Source organism: Ranitomeya variabilis, chromosome 6 (assembly GCF_051348905.1).
Source record: "Ranitomeya variabilis isolate aRanVar5 chromosome 6, aRanVar5.hap1, whole genome shotgun sequence".
NCBI classification, from domain to species: domain Eukaryota; kingdom Metazoa; phylum Chordata; class Amphibia; order Anura; family Dendrobatidae; genus Ranitomeya; species Ranitomeya variabilis.
This window is the reverse complement of record NC_135237.1, coordinates 469,937,881-469,962,882: the sequence shown is the minus strand read 5'-3', so window position 1 is coordinate 469,962,882 and position 25,002 is coordinate 469,937,881. Positions and strand designations below refer to the sequence as shown.

General features: G+C 44.5%; 2 protein-coding genes across 5 annotated transcripts in view; both read right to left on the bottom strand.

Moving 5' to 3' along the window:
- ADHFE1 (alcohol dehydrogenase iron containing 1) overlaps positions 1-14,556 on the bottom strand; it is a 47,448-nt gene extending 32,892 nt beyond the window's left edge. For 3 of the 4 annotated variants that reach the window (XM_077270591.1, XM_077270590.1, XM_077270588.1), the window contains exons 1-3: positions 6,547-6,680; positions 2,300-2,415; positions 1,537-1,574 (exon numbers count right to left, since the gene is read on the bottom strand). In XM_077270591.1, the coding sequence (XP_077126706.1) occupies positions 1,537-1,574; positions 2,300-2,355 (94 nt within the window). In that variant the 5' untranslated portion in view covers positions 2,356-2,415; positions 6,547-6,680. Of the gene's footprint in view, positions 1-1,536; positions 1,575-2,299; positions 2,416-6,546; positions 6,681-14,520 lie in introns of those variants that run through there. The other variant, XM_077270592.1, reaches the window with a different exon arrangement.
- On the bottom strand, positions 12,840-14,510 carry RRS1 (regulator of ribosome synthesis 1). The gene has a single exon (XM_077270593.1). It carries the CDS (start codon positions 14,453-14,455, stop codon positions 13,442-13,444), a length of 1,014 nt encoding a protein of 337 aa, XP_077126708.1. The 5' UTR covers positions 14,456-14,510; the 3' UTR covers positions 12,840-13,441.
- Positions 14,557-25,002: the final 10,446 nt, after the last annotated feature.

The window sequence follows — 25,002 nt, the reverse complement described above, 5'->3', positions numbered from 1 at the left end:
CTAGCTCCGGTGACCTGGATGTCATCATGACGTTATCAGGTCACCATAGCAGCGATCTGGACCCCGAGATGACATTGCGGGGTCTCTGATCCAAGGGCAGAGGGGCTGTCTTCCCTCTGCCTGCTTCCGAAATGCTGAGATCGAGTACAAGTTAAAGTGCCGGGAGCGGTGCGGGACCGCTCCTGGTACTGAGTGCCAGAATCGGCTGACACCCAGTGCCACGTGATCACGTGCGCATAGCCTCTGTGCATGCAAAATTGCAGAGACGTATCCATATGGCACAAGTCAATAAGTCCTATGTCACAGGGATGAACAGATACGTCTCAGGTGGGAAAGGGGTTAAAAAAACATTAAAAGGACTGGACAGAATAACTCCATATCCCCCAGGATTTGTAAATAGACAAAAATGCAGCCCCCTGAAGAAACTGATGCAAAACACACGTTGGGGTTCCTGCACCTCATAGCCTCTGGATTTGTATGAATACTATTTGAACTGGGTTCATGTGTATGCATAATTTGCACATTACTTGCATCTGCTTGCACAGTTATGAGACATCTATTGGTCTGGCTAATATGACTTTTCAAATTTCTCACACAGTGTTCACATTACTTGCCATACCTATGTCTGTATAATACATGCTGGATTGCACATAAAACCTATACTTAGATCTATCACATAAATCTGTTTTCTATGTATATAGGATTTATATATTTGTAGGCCATTTTGTGCACAAGTCAAGTCACTTTGAACATTACAACCTTTAGAGATGTCTATATATTCTGCAGATACATTTATGTATGCATTATTCAGCTCTCTCTAGGACTCTGATCCACATTAATTGACGAGTGATATACTCTTTGCTTTGCAGACATTATGATGCACATTTGTGGGATTTATTTCCAGCTTACCAATACTAAAACAATGGTTTTATACCGCATATCTTTATATAAATTCAATATTTATCACTGTGCATTGCATTTTGTCTAGTTACAAACTTTGGGGAATATGGGTTAATTCTGTTCACACTCCTTTTCTAATGTTTTTTAATCATGTTTGCTTTTGAACAAAGATTATCTGCTATTATAAATTTGCATATTCCACTGAGGACACAACTTACCCATGTTTAAGGTGCAAGTGCAAATCAGTGTTCCCTGGGGACCACCCCGACGCGCGTTTTGCGTTGGCTCTCACAGGGGGTCTCATTTCATTGTCAGATTTGAATTCAGAAAGTCAAAATCATGAAGGAAAACTGAATCTAACAACTTTTAAAAATAGATAGAACAAATATTAACATAGAAAATATGTTAACAAAAAAGCCGATTTAAACAATAGGTCATTGTCCGGTGACACATTCCCTTGAAATAACTCCCTGACAATCTTAAGGGGGATGTATGAGATTTGGTTTACATTTTTTTTTTTTAATCTTGCACAACCTCTAATGTCCACTAACCAACCAGCTGCCAAACATATGGATGTGCTTGTTTTTCCTTTAAGACTATTGGGTTCAAGTTTATCTTATGGGGTTCAATTCCTACCTTGGGAGTAAGTGTGAGAATGGGCTGGACATCTGCACCTACAATAGAAAAAGAAGGACAGGCAAGGCTACTTTTTTTTCAAAAAACAAAACAATGTAGTCTCTTTCTAATCCAGAATGAGCCTTAAGAAGCAGATCTGTCAAAAACCTGGTATGACCAGTATGACCAGAGCGTCAGGGCTAGTACACGGTACAGACCCCGCGTAGCCCCCATGCAGTGCCGTACAGGCGCCATCAGAGTCCACGTGTTTGATGATTTTTTTTTCCCCTACCAGTCCCTGTACACACTTATCTTAACTGTCTACATAAAATCTGCTAAAAGCATATGAAGATTCAAAGGATTTGCACCTGGACAAAATAGAGTTCCAGTAAAACCACAAGCATGAGTCCTAAGGGTTTGTACACACGTTAAGTATTTGAAGCAGATTTTTCGGCATAAACATGAGCATTTTTTACATACGTTTCTTCCCCATTAATATGAATGGATAAAAAATACTGCAAATCGCTCTAAGAATTGATATGCTAAAAAATGCTCTAATGGGTCATATCCGCAAAAAATAAGAGGCACGTGTAGGATATTTCAGAAATCTCATTCACTTTGCTGGCACTGTAAGGTGCAGCTTTTTTACCTTTGAAAAACATGAGGAAAAAATTTGGCAAAAACTCAGCGTGTGAACAGCTTTTTAATTTTATGACAGGTAAAATAAATGCAGAGAGCGCACATTCATACGGCTGAACAGAAATCTATTAAGTGAGAGGCTTACGACGCTCCGTGCAGTAGTCTCAGCAGGTGAACCACTTTGTCCCGTCCAGCAGCCATTATGGTACAGACAGGGCTGATCTGAAGACTCTCCCCGAGTAATGCTCAATACAACAGTCACTAAAAACAAAACAAAAAAAACAGACATTTTACCATAATATTGGATATCACGGCCTTATGCTGCAGCAGTGTTCCCACGATAACCTGCAGGGGTTAATAATGGTAGAGCAATTGCTTGTAACCAGCGCAGGTCAACAAAGCAGCAAGTCGATCAGTGCTCCTTTAGTGTTTTGTATTTTAAGTGCATTATGTTATACTTTCCATTTCTAAATTTACCTTATGTGGGTTTTTTGTGCTGAAATTGTGATAAAAACGTTACAGTTCTGTTACGATTGCTGCAAATAAACGCACCATGACTGCTTTGTGTGAACCCTACCGTAGGGATTTCACTCTTGTCAGATGTTTTCTACACCAACCACAGGTCATCAAGCTTAGGTCACGCTTATTTTTACAGCTTTATTCAAAATGGAGGAACAGAAACACACGAGCCGGGCACACTTGTTTGTATAAGACTAGGGAGGTTTCCACCACTCCTTGTGAGCCGTGCACATAATAGCCGTTCTATGCTGCGTTTCCACATTGGGCATTACCTTTCTGAATCCTGCTCATACAGGTACTATACATATGACCAGGTTTTTAAATACATCAGATAGGGATTACATACATGAGTAAGGACTGCTCTAATACGGGTATACCTTGATGTTTGGTAGAGCGGCTTAATACACATTTTTTGCAAAAAACGTATTAACCAAATACCCTGTGTTTTTCCATCCTTTTACAGTTATATGAAAAAGTTTGGGCACCCCTATTAATCTTAACCTTAATGTTTTATAAAAATTGTTTTTTTTTTGCAACAGCTATTTCAGTTTCATATATCTAATAACTGTTGGACACAGTAATGTTTCTGCCTTGAAATGAGGTTTATTGTACTAACAGAAAATGTGCAATCTGCATTCAAACAAAATTTGACAGGTGCATAAGTATGGGCACCCTTATCATTTTCTTGTTTTAAATACTCCTACCTACTTTTTACTGACTTACTAAAGCACTTTTTTTGGTTTTGTAACCTCATTGAGCTTTGAACTTCATAGCTAGGTGTATGCAATCATGAGAAAAGCTACTTAAAGCGGCCAATTGCAAGTTGTTCTCCTGTTTGAATCTCCTCCGAAGAGTGGCATCATGGACTCCTCAAAACAACTGTCAAATGATCTGAAAACAAAGATTATTCAACATAGTCGTTCAGGGGAAGGATACAAAAAGCTGTCTCAGAGATTTAACCTGTCAATTTCCACTGTGAGGAACATAGTAAGGAAATGGAAGAACACAGGTACAGTTCTTGTTAAGGCCAGAAGTGGCAGGCCAAGAAAAACATCAGAAAGGCAGAGAAGAAGAATGGTGAGATCAGTCAAGGACAATCCTCAGACCATCTCCAGAGAGCTGCAGCATCAACTTGCTGCAGATGATGTCACTGTGCATCGGTCAACTATACAACGCACTGTTTTTTTGCTGCCATGCATAACGCCTTTTTGTATTACCAAACAACTCAATCTTGGTTTCATCAGTCCACAGAACCTTCTTCCAAAAAGAAATTGGCTTCTCCAAATGTGCTTTTGCATACCTCAGCCGACTCTGTTTGTGGTGTGCTTGCAGAAATGGCTTCTTTCGCATCACTCTCCCATACAGCTTCTCCTTGTGCAACGTGCTTTGTATAGTTGACCGATGCACAGTGACACCATCTGCAGCAAGTTGAAGCTGCAGCTCTCTGGAGGTGGTCTGAGGATTGTCCTTGACTGATCTCACCATTCTTCTTCTCTGCCTTTCTGATGTTTTTCTTGGCCTGCCACTTCTGGCCTTAACAAGAACTGTACCTGTGTTCTTCCATTTCCTTACTATGTTCCTCACAGTGGAAATTGACAGGTTAAACCTCTGAGACAGCTTTTTGTATCCTTCCCCTGAACAACTATGTTGAATAATCTTTGTTTTCAGATCATTTGACAGTTGTTTTGAGGAGTCCATGATGCAACTCTTCGGAGGAGATTCAAACAGGAGACCAACTTGCAAGTGGCCACTTTAAGTAGCTTTTCTCATGATTGCATACACCTGGCTATGAAGTTCAAAGCTCAATGAGGTTACAAAACCAAAAAAAGTGCTTTAGTAAGTCAGTAAAAAGTAGGTAGGAGTATTTAAAACAAGAAAATGATAAGGGTGCCCATACTTATGCACCTGTCAACTTTTGTTTGAATGCAGATTGCACATTTTCTGTTAGTACAATAAACCTCATTTCAAGGCAGAAACATTACTGTGTCCAACAGTTATTAGATATATGAAACTGAAATAGCTGTTGCAAAAAAACAATTTTTATAAAACATTAAGCTTAAGATTAATAGGGGTGCCCAAACTTTTTCATATGACTGTATTAGCACTTGCTGATTACTGATATTTTTTGCAACAGAGTATTTTTTGGTTTTACTGGGCCTCTGATTCTATGCATTATTCAGATCAAACGAGTGAAAGTTGTGAAATCGGACAATGAGCAATGGCACACTGGATATAGAGGGTCCTTGTGCTGCCCATGTGAGATCCATGGTGCAAACAGACTGATGGTACCGGCATCTAAACTAACCCTTAGTCTGCGTGTCTGACTTTTCTGTACTCCATTATGGCACCCAGCCGGGGTGTATGAATTCTGGCAGGTGAGGAGGAGGCCTCTCAGGAGCGGCCTCTCAGGAGCATGTTCATTTTCAGTGCAGGTATCCCTCTCTCAGTGCTTTGGAGGATCGCACTTACTACTACTATTGTGGGCCTCATGTATATAGTACCAACAGCAGTAACTCCTCCAGTAAGGACACAAGGCAGCGTTACCGTGTCGGCTCTGTGGGTTTGAAGAGCTGGTACAGCAGGGTTTGTCTAATTTCTTTCCACAAATTTTGCAGAATTTTAGCGGAACACGGAACGTTTTGCTCAAACAAGTTGCAAAAAAGGTTTCAGACAAAAATGAAGAGCATTTTTTATTTTGGGCAATTCATGAACCGCACACATCATTTTGAAGAATTTGGCACAAAAAATAAAATAAATTAATTCCACGAGACAAAAAAAGAAAAGTGACAAAAAAAAAACAAAACACACAAAATTATTACATTGGCCCAATTATCCAAAGGAGTTCAAGATATGCAATTTTGGATTTGGAGTTTTTTTTTTTCTTTTTTGGTCGTAGCCTTCCTTGAAGTCAGAAACATTAGTGCTGTTATTTCTGACCTTAATGACAAGTATGGAAAAAAAAAAAGACTTCAGCTGGAGTCTGAACTGAGTTCAGATAGTTGAAGTCCATGGCTCCGTTGAGCATATGTACAGAACCAGACGTGTCCATCTGATTGTGCCAGCTGCATCGCATCCAATAGTTCCAATCACACTGCAGTGCCCAGTTATGCCAACATGACACGACGCCGCTCCTAATGATCTCGCAGTGCTCTGTACACTGACAGGGACGTTTATGTGTCAATCAAGAGCCATAAGAAAGTCACAGATCGCACTGCAGAATACCAGAAGTGTTGTGTTCTGGGACAGGACGGGGGTCCAGGACTTTTCTTGCCAAGTCCTGGACACTTGTCCGTTATGGGATCAGGTAGTCACATGCTGCCTACGGCCTCTAAATGTCTTTGCCTCCTAGTACCACTCTGCTGCCTCAGTCAATGGTTATATGTCATGGGAAGAAACTGGCTTTTCAAACTAAACCAAGTGATAATATTTTACAGCTATAAAGTCCAGCTATTGTGTCCAACCAAAACATAAGGCTCGTAGTGTTGAGCAAACGTGCTGGGATAAGGTGTTATCTGACCATGCTCGCGTGCTGAGTGTCTTCGGCGTGCTCGAAAAATATGTTTGAGTCCCCGCGGCTGCATGTGTTGCGGCTGTCGAACAGAGACATGCAGGCGCAGGGACGTGCAGATTTTTCGAGACTCGGTTAGCACTTGAGCATGCTCAGATAACACCTTATCCCAGCACGTCTGCTCATCACTAACGGCTAGTAAGCACACAGACAGATGCAGTATGTCCACACAATATATAGGTTTCCTCAGTCATGTCCTGTTTGAGCTCGTTCACTAATCTGCTTCCTATATTCCTCAGTTGACGTCACATTGCTGTATATTACACTGAGGCAGAGAATAGGAGACAGACTGCGGATAGGAATACCTGAAGCCAAAGTTGTGTGTGATTATAGGACAAGACGGCAAATCCTGCTTCCTCCTCGCCCGCCTCACTGGAAAGCTCTGCCTTTCCCAGCATTCAGTGCTGGTGTTTCCTCACTGGCAGTAATGTGATCTGTGGTATACTCCCCCACTGTAGGCCACTAGTCACAGGACAGCACCGGCCACTATGGACTCAGTCCCTGCACTGCTGGCTACTGAGGGCTCTCACATCTCAGGCTGGAGACCCAATAAAGCACAGTGTCGTCTGCAGTGTGGTCGGTGCTGTGGATGTCATCACACGTCACCCATATGAAAAAAAATAAAATAATCACACCTTTTCAGCAACAAGATCTCACTGCATTTCCCCATGTGGGAGCGCACTCCTCGTATATTACAAGCAAAATGTGCTGTACATTCCTTGTCCTGGGGATAAGCTGTGTGGTCATGGATAAATGAACAGTGGGGAACAGAATTACTAATGCAGATCCGACAAAGAATAAGAACAGGGACATAAAAAAGAAGCTGGTCGGTTAGGCTATCTCTGGATTTGCCACTATATAATATAGTAGTGGGATGCTCCGGAAAAATACGCCAGAAAAACGCAAAAAAAATACGCAAGCGGATTTCCTGCAAAAGGAGTCCGGTTTTGATCAAGAAAATTCTGCAAACAATCCTGAACGTGGGCACATAGCCTTAGAATAGGGTTGGTTACATTTTTTTTTTACCTAAATGTAAATATTTTGCCCTAAAAATTATTTTTGTAATTAGATTTCATTACAAATTTTGCTCCATTTTCCTTTCACAGGCTCTTCGCTTCCTGTACATTGAACTTTAATGCATTCTGTAGCCAAAAAATGAACCCTGAAATGGTTAAAAGAAGTGACTTAAAGGAACCTGTCACCAGAAAGCAAAACACACTATTAGGCTATGTGCACACGATGCGGATTTCCTGCGGATCCGCAGTGGATTCTTTCGCGCAGAAATGCTGCAGATCCGCAGTGATTTACAATACAATGTTATTCAATGGGATAAAGAAAAAGCTGTGCGGAAAAATCAGTGCGGATTTCAAAGAAGTGCATGTCACTGCTTTTGTGTGGATCTGCAGCATTTCTGCACCCCTCCATGATAAAAATCCACAGTGGCAAAAACCACAGAAAATCCGCATCAATTCCGCATAAAAACCGCAGCTGCGGATTCTGCCAGGAGATGCGGATTTTGTGCAGAAAATTCTGCACCTCTTTCCCTACGTGTGCACATAGCCTTAGGCTGTGTGCACACGTTCAGGATTTTTCGTGTTTTTCCCGCTATAAAAAAATGCGATAAAAACACTTTAAAAAACGCATACATATGCATCCCATCATTTATAATGCATTCCGCAATTTTTGTGCATATGTTGCATTTTTTTCCGCAAAAAAAACACATCGTGGTAAAAAAACGCAGCATGTTCACTAATTTTGCGGATTTCCCACTATATTATTGCATTGGGAACCTCCGGGAAAAAAACGCAAAAAATGTGAAAAACACACATGCGGATTTCTTGCAGAAAATGTATGGTTTTCTTCAGGAAATTTCTGCAAGAAATCCTGAACGTGTGCACATAGCCTTAACCTGCTGCTATGGGGATAATCTGCAGGTTAATGGCGTTAATAAACTGCCCTTACCCAAACACTGCGGGGAGAAAATTAACTTTATTCCCCGAGCAGCATGCCGGATTCAGTCACCGCTCCGAGAATAGAGAGCAGCGGCTGTAATGTGCCTCCGGCCCGGACTGACTTTTCGGCATTGGGCTTGGGGCGCAGTTATAGCCACCGCTAAAACAGTGACTGAAACCTGAATGCTTCCAGGGTGGAATAAAGCTTGTGTTCTCCCCGCATAGTTCGGGTGTCGGCCAGGATAACAACATTATTAACCAGCAGATTAACCCCATATCTGAATGTTAATAGCTTTTTCTGGGAGCGGGCTCCCTTTAAGGACCATGCCCACAGCATTGTCATTTTGACATTGTTGTGCATTATGTCTGTTTTATGAGGCAACTTTTTTCTGCCCAGAATCCGCCTGAAGACGACGTGTGCACATACCCTTAGACTGCTAGAAAGGGATCAATGGTGGATTCTCAGATTGGCCATTCTCCTCACACACTCACCAGCACTTCTGTCCATAGAATGTAAGCATGGCTCCAATGATATACCTTAGGCCCGGGGTCACACTTGCGAGTATATTGCGAGAAACTCACGAGTCTCTCGCATCAATACCCGGCACTGCCGCCAGCACTCAGGAACAGAGCGTGCGGCTGCATGTATTTCTATACACGCTGTATTTCTATGCAGATGGACACTCTGGTCCCAAGTGTCGGCGGCAGTGCCAGGTATTGATGTGAGACTCATGCGAGTTTCTCGCATTGTACTCGCAAGTGTGACCCCGGCCTTAGACACATTGTCTAGGAATTTTAAATGGATGCCCTATCCTTAGTATAGACAATATGTAGTCGGGTGGTGTGCGACACCCAGCACCCCTGCTGATCAGCTGGTCCTCGATGCCATTTGTGTCCAGATATGCGGAGTTACACAGCTGTGTATACAGAATAATGACCGTGGCTGAGTACTGCACTTCCGTCCCAATTCAAATCCATAGGTGGCAGATGCGCAGCCACTATGCAGCACATCCAGATGCGCCAGGAACAGCTGATAGGTGGGTGTGCGACACCTGCGCCACCACATATCAGATACTGATGACCTCTCCTAAGGATACATTGCAGTTCTTACAGCTTCCTCTGCTACTTTCTTGTGAATCATTAATAGCTGCTGCTGTGAAAAATGGATTGTATGCAGACTGCACACATGACAAGTGAGAAAACAACCGTCCAAGTTTTCTGGATAGAAACTGAACTTTTTTTTTTGTTATAAGTAGAGATGAGCGAATATACTCATTGCTCGGGTTTTCGTTGCTCGGGTGGTCTCCGAGTATTTGTTAGTGCTCAGAGATTTAGTTTTTGTTAATGCAGCTGCATGATTTATGGCTGCTAGCCAGCCTGAGTACGTGAGGATTGCCTGGTTGCTAGGGAACTCCCACATGTACTCAGGCTGGCTAGCAGCCGTAAATCATGCAGCTGCATTGACAAAAACTAAATCTCTGAGGACTAACAAATACTTGGAGACCACCCGAGCGTGCTGGGGAAAACCCGAGCAACGAGTACACTCGCTCACCACTAGTTATAAGCTTATGCGAAACTACCCTAATGGGCATTACTGATTTATCTAAAGTTGACAGAACCAATCTTGGCACAGTTAGTAGTCTTCCTGACTGCAGATTGGAAGTCTATTATACTTTGAACATTATTTAGGCTAAAATCCCAGCAGTAAACCAAAGACAGCGACCAGGTCTTCCGTCATACCAAACTAAGTCCAACTTGGGTGTTTTTTTGCCTGAACGAAATTAAGGCTATGTGCCCACGTTGCAGAATAGAAGCAGAATTTTCTGCTTCAATTCTGCATACCCTTGGCAGGAAAAACGCATGCGGATTTAGACACGTTTTTACGTGTTTGATGCGTTTTTCAAATATATGTCTATGGGTGTGATGCCTTTCCGCCACAGAAAAAAAAACACAGCATGGGTACATTTGCGGAATGCATTAGTAATTAATGGGATGCTGTTTGTAACTGTTTTTTTTAAGCATTTCCGCCACGGAAAATCACAGCAAAAACGCTTAAAAACAAAAACACAACGTGGGCACAATAGCCTAAGATGTGGACCCTCCTGATCAATCTGGTAAACACTGCTCTGGGGCAGAGGCCGGCACCATGCTCATGCACCAGTGTAAAGAAATGTCCCCAATGTCTGTCATTTACACCAGCTCCTACATTGATACAACCTAGAAGTATTGAAGAACGTGTCTAAGGGCTCATTTCCACTTGTGAGAAACACGTCCGTGTCTCGCATGTGGAAACCAAGCTGTGGCGCCGGCACTCCAGAGCGGGGCGTGCGGCCGCATAGGAACACATGGAGCTGCATGCTCCGCTCCCAAGTGCCGGCGCCACAGCTTGGTTTCCACATGCGAGACACAGACTTGTTTCTCGTAAGTGGAAATGAGCCCTAATTTAGATTTTCAAACAATTTCTTAATGGGTGAGAAAGGAAGCGAGGAGGGAAAAACAAACCACTGTAAGATGATATCTCCTCTCCACTTGGTACTGTGCCCCCCCCACTGGTCTCCAGATAACATTAGGCAGGGGGCTACCACTGAAACAGATAATATCCACACTAGATAAGGATGCCAGGAGAAATTCTTCCTCCTTTCTCCAATCATTAGGAAAATATTTGAAATCTGTGTACAAGCCCTTTAGGAAAACTTGCCCATTGTGTGAAGAAAAAAAAAACAAACCGGCAGCAATCTGCATGCAGAAAAAAAAATGGTGCATGCTTATGAGTTGGGTGTATGTGACTCCCATTACCCATAACAATTTTTTATGAACACTTTAACCCCTTAGTGACCACTAATATGTCTTTTTACTGATCTGCGATATAAGAGACTAGGGAAATGTTATTTATTAATGTTTTTCTGTGGTATGGCTATCTGGATTAAAGGGATAATCATTCAAAGTTTGAAAATTACCAATTTGTTTTTTTTTTACATGTCACATTTCTGATATTTTTATAAATGAATACAAAAACATGTAAGCCTAAATTTACTATTATCATAAAGTACAATGTGTCACAAAAAAAAATCTCAAAAGCAATGGGATATGTTGAAGCGTTCCAGAGTTATTACTACATACACTGTTCAGATTTTAAAAAATTGGCCCGTCACTAAGGGGTTAAAATTACTATGCATGATTTTGTGTTCACCACATGATTGAATTCTGACTTTTGCTTAGTAAATCTCCCTTTTGAGTTATCAACTTAAGGGTATGATGTGCACATAGCGTATTTTATACATCGGCATACCAGCAGTTTTTTTAAAGAAGATGCCAAAAATGCATTTCCTGAAGAGTCTACTTTGACATTCTTTCCGATGCATTTGCGGTGGCTTTTTTTTTTTAAATCATTAATTTCATATAAAAGATATTGGAGGCTCCAAACAGAAGCCGCCTGAACAATGGTCAGGTCACTTTCAGCCGCTTCACAGATTTCAACGCCAGAAGTCAAAATAGTTACAAAAGACAGAACATATGGCCAGCAAGTCAATTAGACAATGCAATGCGTGTGTTCATTATTTTTGATAGTTTTTACCGTATTTTCAGCTGGGTTCCATTTATAATCTACCCCAAAAAGACATTTTGTCCAAATAAATCCAACAAAAAGGAAATACCAATAATGAACAAACTGTAAATTGCAAAAATCAAAGATACAACCCAAAAATACAGTATTTAGAGACAGTCAGTCAGTCTCAATACTCTTCTTGGGTTGTATTTTGTCCACATAACCTAACAGTATAGACACAGGGATTTTAGTGTTTACTTCTGGCATATTTTTTAGAACTATAGACAAAGATATATCTGTGTGCTGGGAGTCAATAGATACACTTTATGTGCTGCACACACATCACATATCAGAAGAAATACAGGAGAATGCTGCAACACTCACCAGTCCAAGTGAGACCTGTGGAAGCGCTATTGTAGGCGCGAAACAGCTGTCGTCACATCCTGCTCACCTCCTTCTCTGCTTCACCACCCCGGGCTACGAACATGACGGCTGTGTTTTATATGCTGCAATAAAGGAATTGAACCACACTTGGACTGGTGAGTGTTGCCGCATTCTCCTGTATTTCTTCTGATGAGTGCATCTCTTATTCATGCGGGCACCTCTACCTGGATATCAGGCTCCTGTGTGACACGCTTTGGATAGACTGCAGTTGGTCTCGGATCGTGGGGTAGCTGTGCGACTTTACTTTTTTCTACAATGAACATACACATCACATATACCTCCATTATTTGTTGTTTTTTTTACTCTTCTTGTTAAACGCTTGTTAATATGACTGGCAATTTTTTCTGCCTTTTCTGTCATTTCAAGTCAGACCTATAACAATTAGATAAAAACCAAAAACCCATTTAACGTCTTTGACATGCACATAACAGATTAATTGTTCCTCTCTAGGTTCACTGCTGCTCACCATGGAGAGGTCACACTGCAGAGCTGGAGATGCAGCACTAGACCTGGGGAGGGTGAAAACAGATGATTTTATTCATTTTAACACAGGCATGCCAATGGAGTAAATTCAATTTACAGTGTGAATACCCTTGTCGTTACACCCAGACGGATGTCAGATTAATTTGATAATGAACACTGAAAACAGAAAACAATGGAGGAATTGCATTTTTTATTTCATCACATTTGGATTTTTCCCCAGGTTTCAGCACATTTTATGGTATAATAAATGGTGTCATTCAAAACTGCACCTTTGCCACGAAAAAAAAAAAAAAAAAAAAAAATCAAGCCCACATATGGCCGAGTTGACAGAAAAAAAAAACAGTTATTAATTGGGCACAGTGGAAAGGGGTTAAATGCAGAAAAAACTGGCACAGGAGCACCAGCGTTCAGCGAAAGCATCTGACGAAAGCCCAAACCACGGCCTCACACATTTGGCTATGGACGCTCCCACCTTATAGAAGGGCTGTAACATTTCCATCCACACTGCCATCAGGCTAAGGCACAGAATGACATCAGACACACTTTATTGCCCCAGGGGTCGGAGTCACGCTGTGGGGGGCACATATTAACCATATAAATAATTATCAGCTCCAAAAGTACAAAAATCATTTGTAAATGCAAAACGTGGATAATAGGTGTGAGTTCAGAGCTGAAGGTGCCACATCCCCAGCTACAAGCGGCCTAGGAACCCTGCAGCTGGGGGCACAGGGGTCATCCCATTGCCAACAGGCGCAGGTAGCAGTTCACAAGCCCCTTCTACTTTCTTTTCCCCTTCCCTCTCCTGGCTGGGGCCTTGCCTTTGCCCTTTTTGGGGCCCCCTCTGTCTCTGCCCCCTTTGCCCTTCTTGGAGGACTTCTTCCTCTTCTTGGCAGAGGCCTCCGCGTCCTCCTGCCTCATCTGCTTGTTGACCGCTTTGGTGACATCCATCTTGGGCTTCTTACTGTCCATAATCTTAAGGATCTCCAGCTGTTTGCTCCTCTCTGCCCCAAAGTCTCCCAGCAGGGGCTGGAACTTCCTCTTCTTGCCTGTGTTCTTGGGCTCCTTCTCCTGGGGTAGCTTGGCCTGGAATCTGCCCAGCGAGGCGGTGGAGCGCTTGGCCACGTACAAAGCCTTGCCCAGCTCGTCCTTGGAAGGCTGGCTGGTGGGGGTGAGCCCTACGCCGGGCACTTTGCCCTTGTGTGCCCGGGCCAGATTTCTCAGGCGGTGCAGTTCGTTTTTGGCCACTCGCTCCTTCTTGGCATTCATTCTCTTGGCGAACTGGTCCTCATTGGGGTCCGCGTTGCCCGGTACCTCGATCAGCCAGTCCTTGGTGCCATCCTTGGCTCTCTGGTAGCCCCAGCGCCGCCGCCACTCCTTGTGCTCCTCATCCCACACCAGGTTGGTCTTATTCTTCTTCTTCTGGATCCCCTTCAGCTTAGCGAACTCCTCCCAGCGGGTGGGCGCCCGGGGCTTGGGCACCGGCTTCTCCCGGGGCAGGCGGGTGCTGGGCTCCGGTAATGCCGCCACCACACTCTCCTGCACCCGCTGTGTCGGCAGCGTCCACAGCTGATTGATGAGGAGCTGCGTGTTATCCCGGGCGAGGGCGCGCAGGAAGTCGGCTCTGTTCTGCTGCCGGAAAGCTTTACCGTCCGGAGGATTGGGGTCTATGGCCAGCAGGTTCCCCAGGTCAAACTGCAGCTCCAGCTCCTTGGTCACAGTGATGAGCTTCAGCTTGTCCGCCTCATTTTTCTCCACTTGGGCCAACACGTCCTCTATGGTGGCGGCCGCCATGTCTACAGCACGGGAAGAAGCGAGCGGAAACACGAGGAAACACTATGGAGGGACACGTGACTTACCTCAGGTCAAAGGTTTCCTTCCGGTGGAGCCCATTGGCTGTGGCTGACTGAGGGCGTGATAAAGAAGAGGCGAGACTGCTCTGCTAATACTGCGCGTAGCCACTAGAGGGCGCACCACACCGGAGAATGTATCTTCTCTCAGGTCATGCTTGCACTTGTAGTTCCACACTCAGTCACTGGAAAGTTTTGCGTAGTTGGAAGATATGGTGTTATAAGTACATAGAACCCAACAATAAGCTATAATATATATCACAAAGAATCTGTGCAATAACAATCTTCTCGGGTTACTTCATTTTAGTTGCATTTTGTTATGTTTTTTTCCCCCCTTATTTAATGAGTTTTTGGTGCAGATCTGAAGAAGCATTTTTATTTTATTCGTATTTTTTTTATATAGGACACAAAAACTTTGATTCTGCACTTAAAAAAAAAAACAACTAAGTTTTTTACATAGATATATCAAAAAAAGGATGATATTGAGTCTAATGGTAGAAAACATCAAATACTTTATTATTTAAAAATTAACACCACCAGGTCTAAAGAGGCAAAGATACAGAAAAAAGTCTAAAACAATGCTGCAAAGGCAATGGCAGGAGGCATGTGACAGGAGGTCACAATAATCTATAAGGTGATGGGCTAGACAAAATGTGTGCCCCTCAACATTAAACACGCTTAGTGCCGGGCACATACTGATATTACATCATGCTCTGTGAACATGCTGAGTGCTGCAGCCATAAACAATCTTATAACAGCTAATGCTCAATTACGCAGAAAAAACAGCACCACACAGATGGTAAAATAAACAGAGCACATAATAAATAATTACCCACCGCAATCAGGGGAGACTCTCCTGGCACACGCCTCCGCCCCAACGCGCGTTTCGGTAAACAACCTTCGTCAGGGGGCACTGAATAAATGCAGACTCGTGTCTTAAAAAGAAATGACCCCGGAAGTATCAAGTACGTGTGCACTGGAAGTGAAGGAGCGCTGCCATGCCAACAGCCGACGCGTAGCGCGCACCGATACCACGGTGAGGGGAGGAGACCACGGGGGCCCCACGTGATCACCAACACCCATCCGAGATCAGAATGCACGCACGCGCAGTGTGGCAGGCAAGCGCTCGCACAAAAACAACTAAGTATACTAGTGAAACAGTGTTAAATGTAAAAAAATGATACAGAGCTACCCCGTCTGAACTGGTGAATAATACCCACAGCCGCAATAACCATTAATGCAACCAGAGGCTGGCACGAAGATGTCTTAAGTATCCAACTAGCCACCATGGACTACCAAAGGATAGGGGGCATAACATACCGCGCGGGCTATGGCACCATTACTCATAGAAAGACACCACTATGTCAATAACAGGGTAGAATCCAACCATACAAATTATTAATAATAATCACTAAATATCCTGTAAAGGCACGACACCCGTACTCTAAATCCATATAGTGCAGCGAAAAGTGCAACGGGAGCCAACCAATGTCCTCACTGTCCATATGACTAGAAATCAAATATTGCACATTATAGATGCCAAAATATTTGCATAGTCAAAAAATGATCACATTATGTCATTAGTCCACAATAGTAATATTATTATATCACAATCAAAATGTGATTCGGCATATGTCAAAGGGACAGTCTATAAGCTGTTATGTTTCAATAAAGATGGAACTGCAGTCCATGGTAGCAAGCCTCATATTCTTCCACCAGCCGAGACGGGGTCCACCATCAGATAGGCAGCTTGTATAGCATCACAACAATCGGGGTAAAACACAAACCGAAACTAGGAAAGAAATATGAAAGTTAAAAACAGAATTAAAACAAATTGCTAAATACAACACATCTCAGACCATATTCCTGTAAGCAACGAGATACCAGTGCTCACAAGAATGGGGCATAACTAATATTCTCGTTCAACCTGCTGGATGGACCGTATTCAAGGTCCAAATCCACCTTGATTCAATCTGGGCGAGACGTTGAAAGGTACCTCCACCCCGAATACCCACTTCCAATGAATCAATGCCCCTTACTTTTAAGAGGCCGGCATCACAGTTATGAAAATTCCTGAAGTGGCGCGATAACGTTTTTAATGTGGAAATGTCAGTCACTTCGGCCGCTGCGTTGATGCCCAAAACATGTTCTCTAACGCGTATCTTAAACTGTCTTGTTGTCATCCCGATGTAGATTTTATTACACGGACAAACCGCATAATAAACTACATTTTTGCTAGTACATGTAATTCTCTTCCGAATAGTAAATTGACGGGATCCCTCCGAATTGGAGAAGATGCTGGTGCGTTCAATGTTAGGGCAAGCAACGCAGCGGCCGCATGGACCACATCCCACCCTTGCCACTGCAGAATCCAAGAAGGTGCGCACTGGAGTGCTAGAATAGTGACTATGCACCAGCATGTCTCGCAGATTCTTAGCCCGTCTTACCGCAATACTCACATTTTTTGGAATATACCGTGACACTATAGGATCCGCTGTCAAAACATGCCATGATTTGGATAACATCTTTTTTATGAGTGGGAATTGCGAATGATAGTTAGTCACAAAACGGACAATCTCTTGATCCCGCCTTACTTTCCTTTCATATAATAGGGCATGCCTAGACGTATGTCGAGCCCTATTAAACACTTTTTTAATGTTATGCTTGCTATGTCCCCGTGCCAACAACCTTTCCCTTAAATCATCGGCTTGTTCCAAAAACGCCTTCTCTGTGGAACATAACCTACGCAGGCGAATAAACTGACCGGTAGGAATCGCCCGTATAATATGGCCGGGATGGGAGGAGGAGGCATGCAATTCGTAGTTGTAGGTTTGCGGTAAATGTCAGTCTGTAATTCCCCACTTGAATCCCTTTTAATTAAAACATCAAGAAATTCAATAGTATCCTTGTCAGATCTAAAGGTTAGTGCAATATTCTGATCATTGGTGTTCAGTAAGGTCAGAAATTCCTGAAGACCTAATGGTGAACCCTGCCAGATCATGAGTATGTCGTCGATGTACCGCGCCCAAAACAGGACGCGGCCCATCGACGACAACCGATCCGGCAGGGGGAGGTCCCTCTCCCACAGCCCCAGGAACAGATTGGCATAAGCCGGGGCGAAAGGAGCCCCCATTGCTGTTCCCTGGAGCTGCAGGAAGAAGGACCCCTTAAAAACAAAAAAATTGTGAGTCAAAGAAAATTCCAATAACCTGTAGATCAAAGTGACCAAATCACTAGGTAGATTAGACATCCCTAAAAAGAAGTCCACAGCTCGCAACCCATCATGATGTCTGATGCTGGTGTACAGCGATTCCACATCAGCTGTCACCAGCATCTCATCCTCTTCAAGATGTATACTATCAACTCGCCTCAGAAGGTCTCCAGTGTCCCTAAGAAATGAAGGCAAGCTCTCCACTAGGGGTTGTAACTTGGAATCGATCCACTGATTGACCTTTTCCAAATAATTGCCCCTTCCCGATACAATGGGACGACCAGGAGGCGTCTGCATGTCCTTATGGATTTTGGGTAAAAGATAGAAAGTGGGAATTGTAGGCTCAGTAATCACCAAAGCTGAAGCCAATTCACTAGTAATTATTCCCTCCTCCCTGGCATTTTTAATAATGTCATTGAGTTGACGAGAATAAGCGGACAAGGGGTTAAACGTAAGCCTTTTATACCATGTGGGATTCTGTAGTTGGCGATAAGCCTCTGTCTCATAGAGAGCTTTAGGCCAAATCACATTTCCCCCCTTGTCCGCTTGTTTAAATACCACATCAGGGAGGCTCCGTAAGACATGCAGACGCCCCCTTTCATCCCCAGTAAGATTGTCTCTATAAATATGTCGTGGAATCTCTAAGAAATCTTTGGTGACCAATTGTACAAACAGATCCACATTCGGACAGGTAGCAAGGGGAGGAAACTTTTTAGATCGCGGGCGAATTGACATAGGAATCATACCTCCTTCAGGAGTACTATGTTCGATGGCGAGCTCCTCCAAAGTACGCAGGGCTACCTGCTCTTCCTCTGTAGGGAATAATGCGGCTAGATTACCATCAAAAAAGTGTTTTTTAAAAACTAACGTTCTGGCGAATAAATGGAGGTCCTTCACCGCACCTAAGACGTCGAAAGGTGCCGCCGGAGAAAAAGATAGACCCTTCTCCAATAATGCCAAGTCAGTGTCAGTGAACTGATGGGAACTCAGGTTAATTACCTTATTATTACGTCTCCTTGCCTCCGCTGAATAGTTATCACGTCTATAGGGGTGGAATGTAAAATCCTTTTGGTTCCGTGTGGTCATTCCTGATCTTGTCATCATAGATGAGCCTGATCGATCAGAGATATCACTTGCTGATGATATTGATGTTTGTGACGGAGTTCGTCTCATTTGTTCGTTTTGTTTTAACATTTAACACTGTGTAACGTTTTCAAAGGCAAGAGTGAGAGTGGACCCTCTGGACCGTGGAAGGGACCTACCCCTGGGTGAGCAGACCTAGAGTTAACCAACCCCTATACAGGGGCTGTCAGGCGCAGGCCCAGAGATCACCAATCCACAGTAGCAGATACCAAGAGGGACGGCTCAGAAGGAGGGAACAAGGAAGAGAAAACAAAACAGAAACGCAGGAGCGAGGCAGGTAGAACCAACAGCAGGACCAGGAGAAAGGACGTCAGGCTTGAACTTGGAGGAAAAATGGAACAGAGACGGAACTGTAGAAAGGAAGAGAGACAAGAGGAGCTGAGTAAATAGCAGCACAAGGAACGTGAAGCAAAGTGAAGGACACAGAGCTAGCACAAGGGGGCTGGAGGCAAAAGCAAATGCAAATGACACTCAGGCACCACCTAGCAGGGGAGGTGGCCTGAAATACTGTGGGCCTTACCAGGATTGGCTGCTAAGGCTCTCCGGAACAAAACATCCGGAAACTGAAGATCCAAGACTGGGGGGTGTGCGACTATTGCAGAAGCCTGTGCGCCTGCGCAGACGCTGCACACCTCCAGCAGAGCGGGCAGCAGGACGTGGAGGAGGAGCCCGCCGAGGACGACCGCGCCACCTCCCGGAAGTCGGACAGCAGGGATGAGCAGCGATGGAAGGAGCCAGAGCCACCGGAGAGAAAGAGAGAACTGCGCACCGGGACCCGGAAGAAGAGCGGCCAGGGACAGCGGAAGAAGCAGGAACAGCGCGCCGGGAGCCAGGAGCGGAGCGACGAAGGTGAGTAGCGGCTGTAACACACTGTTTCACTAGTATACTTGTTTTTGTGTGAGCGCTTGCCTGCCACACTGCGCGTGCGTGCATTCTGATTTCGGATGGGTGTTGGTGATCACGTGGGGCCCCCGTGGTCTCCTCCCCTCACCGTGGTATCGGTGCGCGCTACGCGTCGGTTGTTGGCATGGCAGCGCTCCTTCATTTCCGGTGCACACGTACTTGATACTTCCGGGGTCATTTCTTTTTAAGACACGCGTCTGCATTTATTCAGTGCCCCCTGACGAAGGTTGTTTACCGAAACGTGCGTTGGGGCGGAGGCGTGTGCCAGGAGAGTCTCCCCCGATTGCGGTGGGTAATTATTTATTATGTGCTCTGTTTATTTTACCATCTGTGTGGTGCTGTTTTTTCTCTGTAATTGAGCATTAGCTGTTATAAGATTGTTTATGGCTGCAGCACTCAGCATGTTCACAGAGCATGATGTAATATCAGTGTGTGCCCGGCACTAAGCGTTTAATGTTGAGGGGCACACATCTTGTCTAGCCCATCACCTTTTAGATTATTGTGACCTCCTGTCACATGCCTCCTGCCCTTGCCTTTGCAGCATTGTTTTAGACTTTTTTCTGTATCTTTGCCTCTTTATTCCTGGTGTTAATTTTTAAATAATAAAGTATTTGATGTTTTCTACCATTAGACTCAATATCATCCTTTTTTTGATATATCTATGTTATATGATGATAGGTCATGATATGGTCCTATGTTCTGGTACTTACTGTTTCATTAGGATTCACTGTCATGATCTCAATGGCAAGAGAACATAGCATAAGCATATATAGGAACTAGCTCTTGGAAGATGGGAACTGAGCTGACCATGAACTAAACCTAACGCACAACTAGCAGTGGCCGGGTAGCATGCCTACGTTGATTCTAGATGCCCAGCCCAGCCGGAGGACTAAATAAAGCTAGCAGAGGAAAATATTAGTCCTAGCTCACCTCTAGAGAAATACCCCGAAAGGAGACAGAGGCCCCCCACATGTATTGGCGGTGAGTTGAGATGAAATAACAAACGTAGTATGAAAATAGGTTTAGCAAATTTGAGGTCCACTTACTACATAGCAGAAGACAGAAAGGACACTTTCATGGTCAGCTGAAAACCCTATCAAAAACACCATCCAGAAATTACTTTAAAACTCTGGCATTAACTCATAACACCAGAGTGGCAATTCCCGTTCACAAGAGCTTTCCAGACACAGTAACGAAACTACAGCTGTGAACTGGAACAAAATGCAAAAACAAACATGGACAAGAGTCCAACTTATCTAGTAGTTGTCTAGGAGCAGGAACAAGCACAGAGAGGCTTCTGATAACATTGATGACCGGCAAGCAACTAACAGAGCAGCAAGGTTATATAGCGACTCCCACATCTTGATGGGAACAGGTGAACAGAGAAGATGAAGACACCAGTTCAATTCCACCAGTAGCCACCGGGGGAGCCCAGAATCCAAATTCACAACAGTACCCCCCCCTCAAGGAGGGGGCACCGAACCCTCACCAGAACCACCAGGGCGATCAGGATGGGCCCTATGAAAGGCACGAACCAGATCGGAGGCATGAACATCAGATGCATTCACCCAAGAATTATCCTCCTGGCCGTATCCCTTCCACTTGACCAGATACTGGAGTCTCCGTCTGGAAACACGAGAGTCCAAGATTTTCTCCACAACGTACTCCAACTCACCCTCAACCAACACCGGAGCAGGAGGCTCAACGGAAGGCACAACCGGTACCTCATACCTGCGCAATAATGACCGATGAAAAACGTTATGAATAGAAAAGGATGCAGGGAGGTCCAAACGGAAGGAAACAGGGTTAAGAATCTCCAATATCTTATACGGGCCGATAAACCGAGGCTTAAACTTAGGAGAAGAGACCCTCATAGGGACAAAACGAGAAGACAACCACACCAAATCCCCAACAGAAAGCCGAGGACCAACACGACGGTGGCGGTTGGCAAAAAGCTGAGTCTTCTCCTGGGACAACCTCAAATTGTCCACCACCTGCCCCCAGATCTGATGCAATCTCTCCACCACAGCATCCACTCCAGGACAATCCGAAGATTCCACCTGACCAGAGGAAAATCGAGGATGAAACCCCGAATTACAGAAAAACGGGGACACCAAAGTGGCAGAGCTGGCCCGATTATTGAGAGCGAACTCCGCCAATGGCAAAAAAGCAACCCAATCATCCTGGTCAGCAGACACAAAACACCTCAGATATGTCTCCAGGGTCTGATTAATCCGCTCGGTCTGGCCATTCGTCTGAGGATGGAAAGCGGACGAAAAAGATAAATCTATGCCCATCCTAGCACAGAATGCCCGCCAAAATCTAGACACGAATTGGGTCCCTCTGTCAGAAACGATATTCTCAGGAATACCATGCAAACGAACAACATTTTGAAAAAACAGAGGAACCAACTCGGAAGAAGAAGGTAACTTGGGCAGAGGAACCAAATGGACCATCTTAGAAAAACGGTCACACACCACCCAGATGACAGACATCTTCTGAGAAACAGGCAGATCTGAAATAAAATCCATCGAGATGTGCGTCCAAGGCCTCTTAGGAATAGGCAAGGGCAACAATAATCCACTAGCCCGAGAACAACAAGGCTTGGCCCGAGCACAAACGTCACAAGACTGCACAAAGCCTCGCACATCTCGTGACAGGGAAGGCCACCAGAAGGACCTTGCCACCAAATCCCTGGTACCAAAAATGCCAGGATGACCTGCCAATGCAGAAGAATGAACCTCAGAGATGACTCTACTGGTCCAATCATCAGGAACAAACAGTTTATCAGGTGGGCAACGATCAGGTCTCTCCGCCTGAAACTCCTGCAAGGCCTGCCGCAGGTCTGGAGAAACGGCTGACAATACCACTCCATCCTTAAGGATACCTGTGGGCTCAGAGTTACCAGGCGAGTCAGGCTCAAAACTCCTAGAAAGGGCATCCGCCTTAACATTCTTAGAACCCGGTAGGTATGACACCACAAAATTAAACCGAGAGAAAAATAATGACCAGCGCGCCTGTCTAGGATTCAGGCGCCTGGCGGTCTCAAGATAAATCAAATTTTTGTGGTCAGTCAATACCACCACCTGATGTCTGGCCCCCTCAAGCCAATGGCGCCACTCCTCAAAAGCCCACTTCATGGCCAAAAGCTCCCGATTCCCAACATCATAATTCCGCTCAGCGGGCGAAAATTTACGGGAAAAGAAGGCACAAGGCCTCATCACGGAGCAGTCAGAACTTTTCTGCGACAACACTGCCCCAGCTCCGATCTCAGAAGCGTCGACCTCAACCTGAAAAGGTAGAGCAACATCAGGCTGACGCAACACAGGGGCAGAGGAAAAACGGCGCTTAAGCTCCCGAAAGGCCTCCACAGCATCAGGGGACCAATCAGCAACATCAGCACCCTTCTTAATCAAATCGGTCAATGGCTTAGCAATATCCGAAAAACCAGCAATAAATCGACGATAAAAGTTAGCAAAGCCCAAAAATTTCTGAAGACTCTTAAGAGAAGAGGGCTGCGTCCAATCACAAATAGCTTGAACCTTGACAGGATCCATTTCAATGGAAGAGGGGGAAAAAATATATCCCAAAAAGGAAATCCTCTGTACCCCAAAAACACACTTCGAACCCTTCACACACAAAGAATTAGACCGCAAAACCTGAAAAACCCTCCTGACTTGCTGGACATGAGAGTCCCAGTCATCCGAAAAAATCAGAATATCATCCAGATACACAATCATAAATTTATCCAAATAATCGCGAAAAATATCATGCATAAAGGACTGGAAAACTGACGGAGCATTAGAAAGACCAAAAGGCATCACTAAATACTCAAAGTGGCCCTCGGGCGTATTAAATGCGGTTTTCCACTCATCCCCCTGCCTGATTCGCACCAAATTATACGCCCCACGAAGGTCAATCTTAGAGAACCACTTGGCCCCCTTTATGCGAGCAAACAAATCAGTCAGCAACGGCAATGGGTATTGATATTTAACAGTGATTTTATTCAAAAGCCGATAATCAATACATGGTCTCAAAGAGCCGTCTTTTTTTGACACAAAGAAAAAACCGGCTCCTAAGGGAGATGACGATGGACGAATATGTCCCTTTTCCAAGGACTCCTTTATATATTCTCGCATAGCAGCATGTTCAGGCACAGACAGATTAAATAAACGACCCTTTGGGTATTTACTACCCGGGATTAAATCTATGGCACAATCGCACTCTCGGTGCGGAGGTAACGAACCAAGCTTGGATTCTTCAAAGACGTCACGATAGTCAGACAGGAACTCAGGAATTTCAGAGGGAATGGATGATGAAATGGAAACCACAGGTACATCCCCATGAGCCCCCTTACATCCCCAGCTCAACACAGACATAGCTCTCCAGTCGAGGACTGGGTTGTGAGATTGCAGCCAAGGCAATCCTAGCACCAAATCATCATGTAGATTATACAGCACCAGAAAGCGAATAATCTCCTGGTGATCCGGATTAATACGCATAGTTACTTGTGTCCAGTATTGTGGTTTATTATTAGCCAATGGGGTGGAGTCAATCCCCTTCAGAGGAATAGGAGTCTCCAAAGGCTCTAAATCATACCCACAGCGTTTGGCAAAGGACCAATCCATAAGACTCAAAGCGGCGCCAGAGTCGACATAGGCGTCCGTGGTAATAGATGACAAAGAGCAAATCAGGGTCACAGATAGAATAAATTTAGACGGTAAGGTGCAAATGGAAACAGATTTACCAAGCTTTTTAGTGCGCTTAGAGCATGCTGATATAACATGAGTAGAATCACCACAATAGAAACACAACCCATTTTTCCGTCTAAAATTCTGCCGCTCGCTTCGGGACAGAATTCTATCACACTGCATACTCTCTGGCGACTTCTCAGTGGACACCGCCAGATGGTACACTGGTTTGCGCTCCCGCAAACGCCTATCGATCTGAATAGCCATTGTCATGGACTCATTCAGACCCGCAGGCACAGGGAACCCCACCATAACATCCTTAATGGCATCAGAGAGACCCTCTCTGAAAGTCGCCGCCAGGGCGCACTCATTCCACTGAGTAAGCACAGACCATTTACGGAATCTTTGGCAGTAAATTTCCGCTTCATCTTGCCCCTGAGATAGGGACATCAAAGTTTTTTCTGCCTGAAGCTCCAAATGAGGTTCGTCATAAAGCAACCCCAAGGCCAGAAAAAACGCATCCACATTGAGCAACGCAGGATC

Bases quoted from the DNA above. Each gene is read 5' to 3' on its own strand.
- RRS1 (XM_077270593.1), bottom strand. From the start codon at position 14,455: ATGGCGGCCGCCACCATAGAGGACGTGTTGGCCCAAGTGGAGAAAAAT.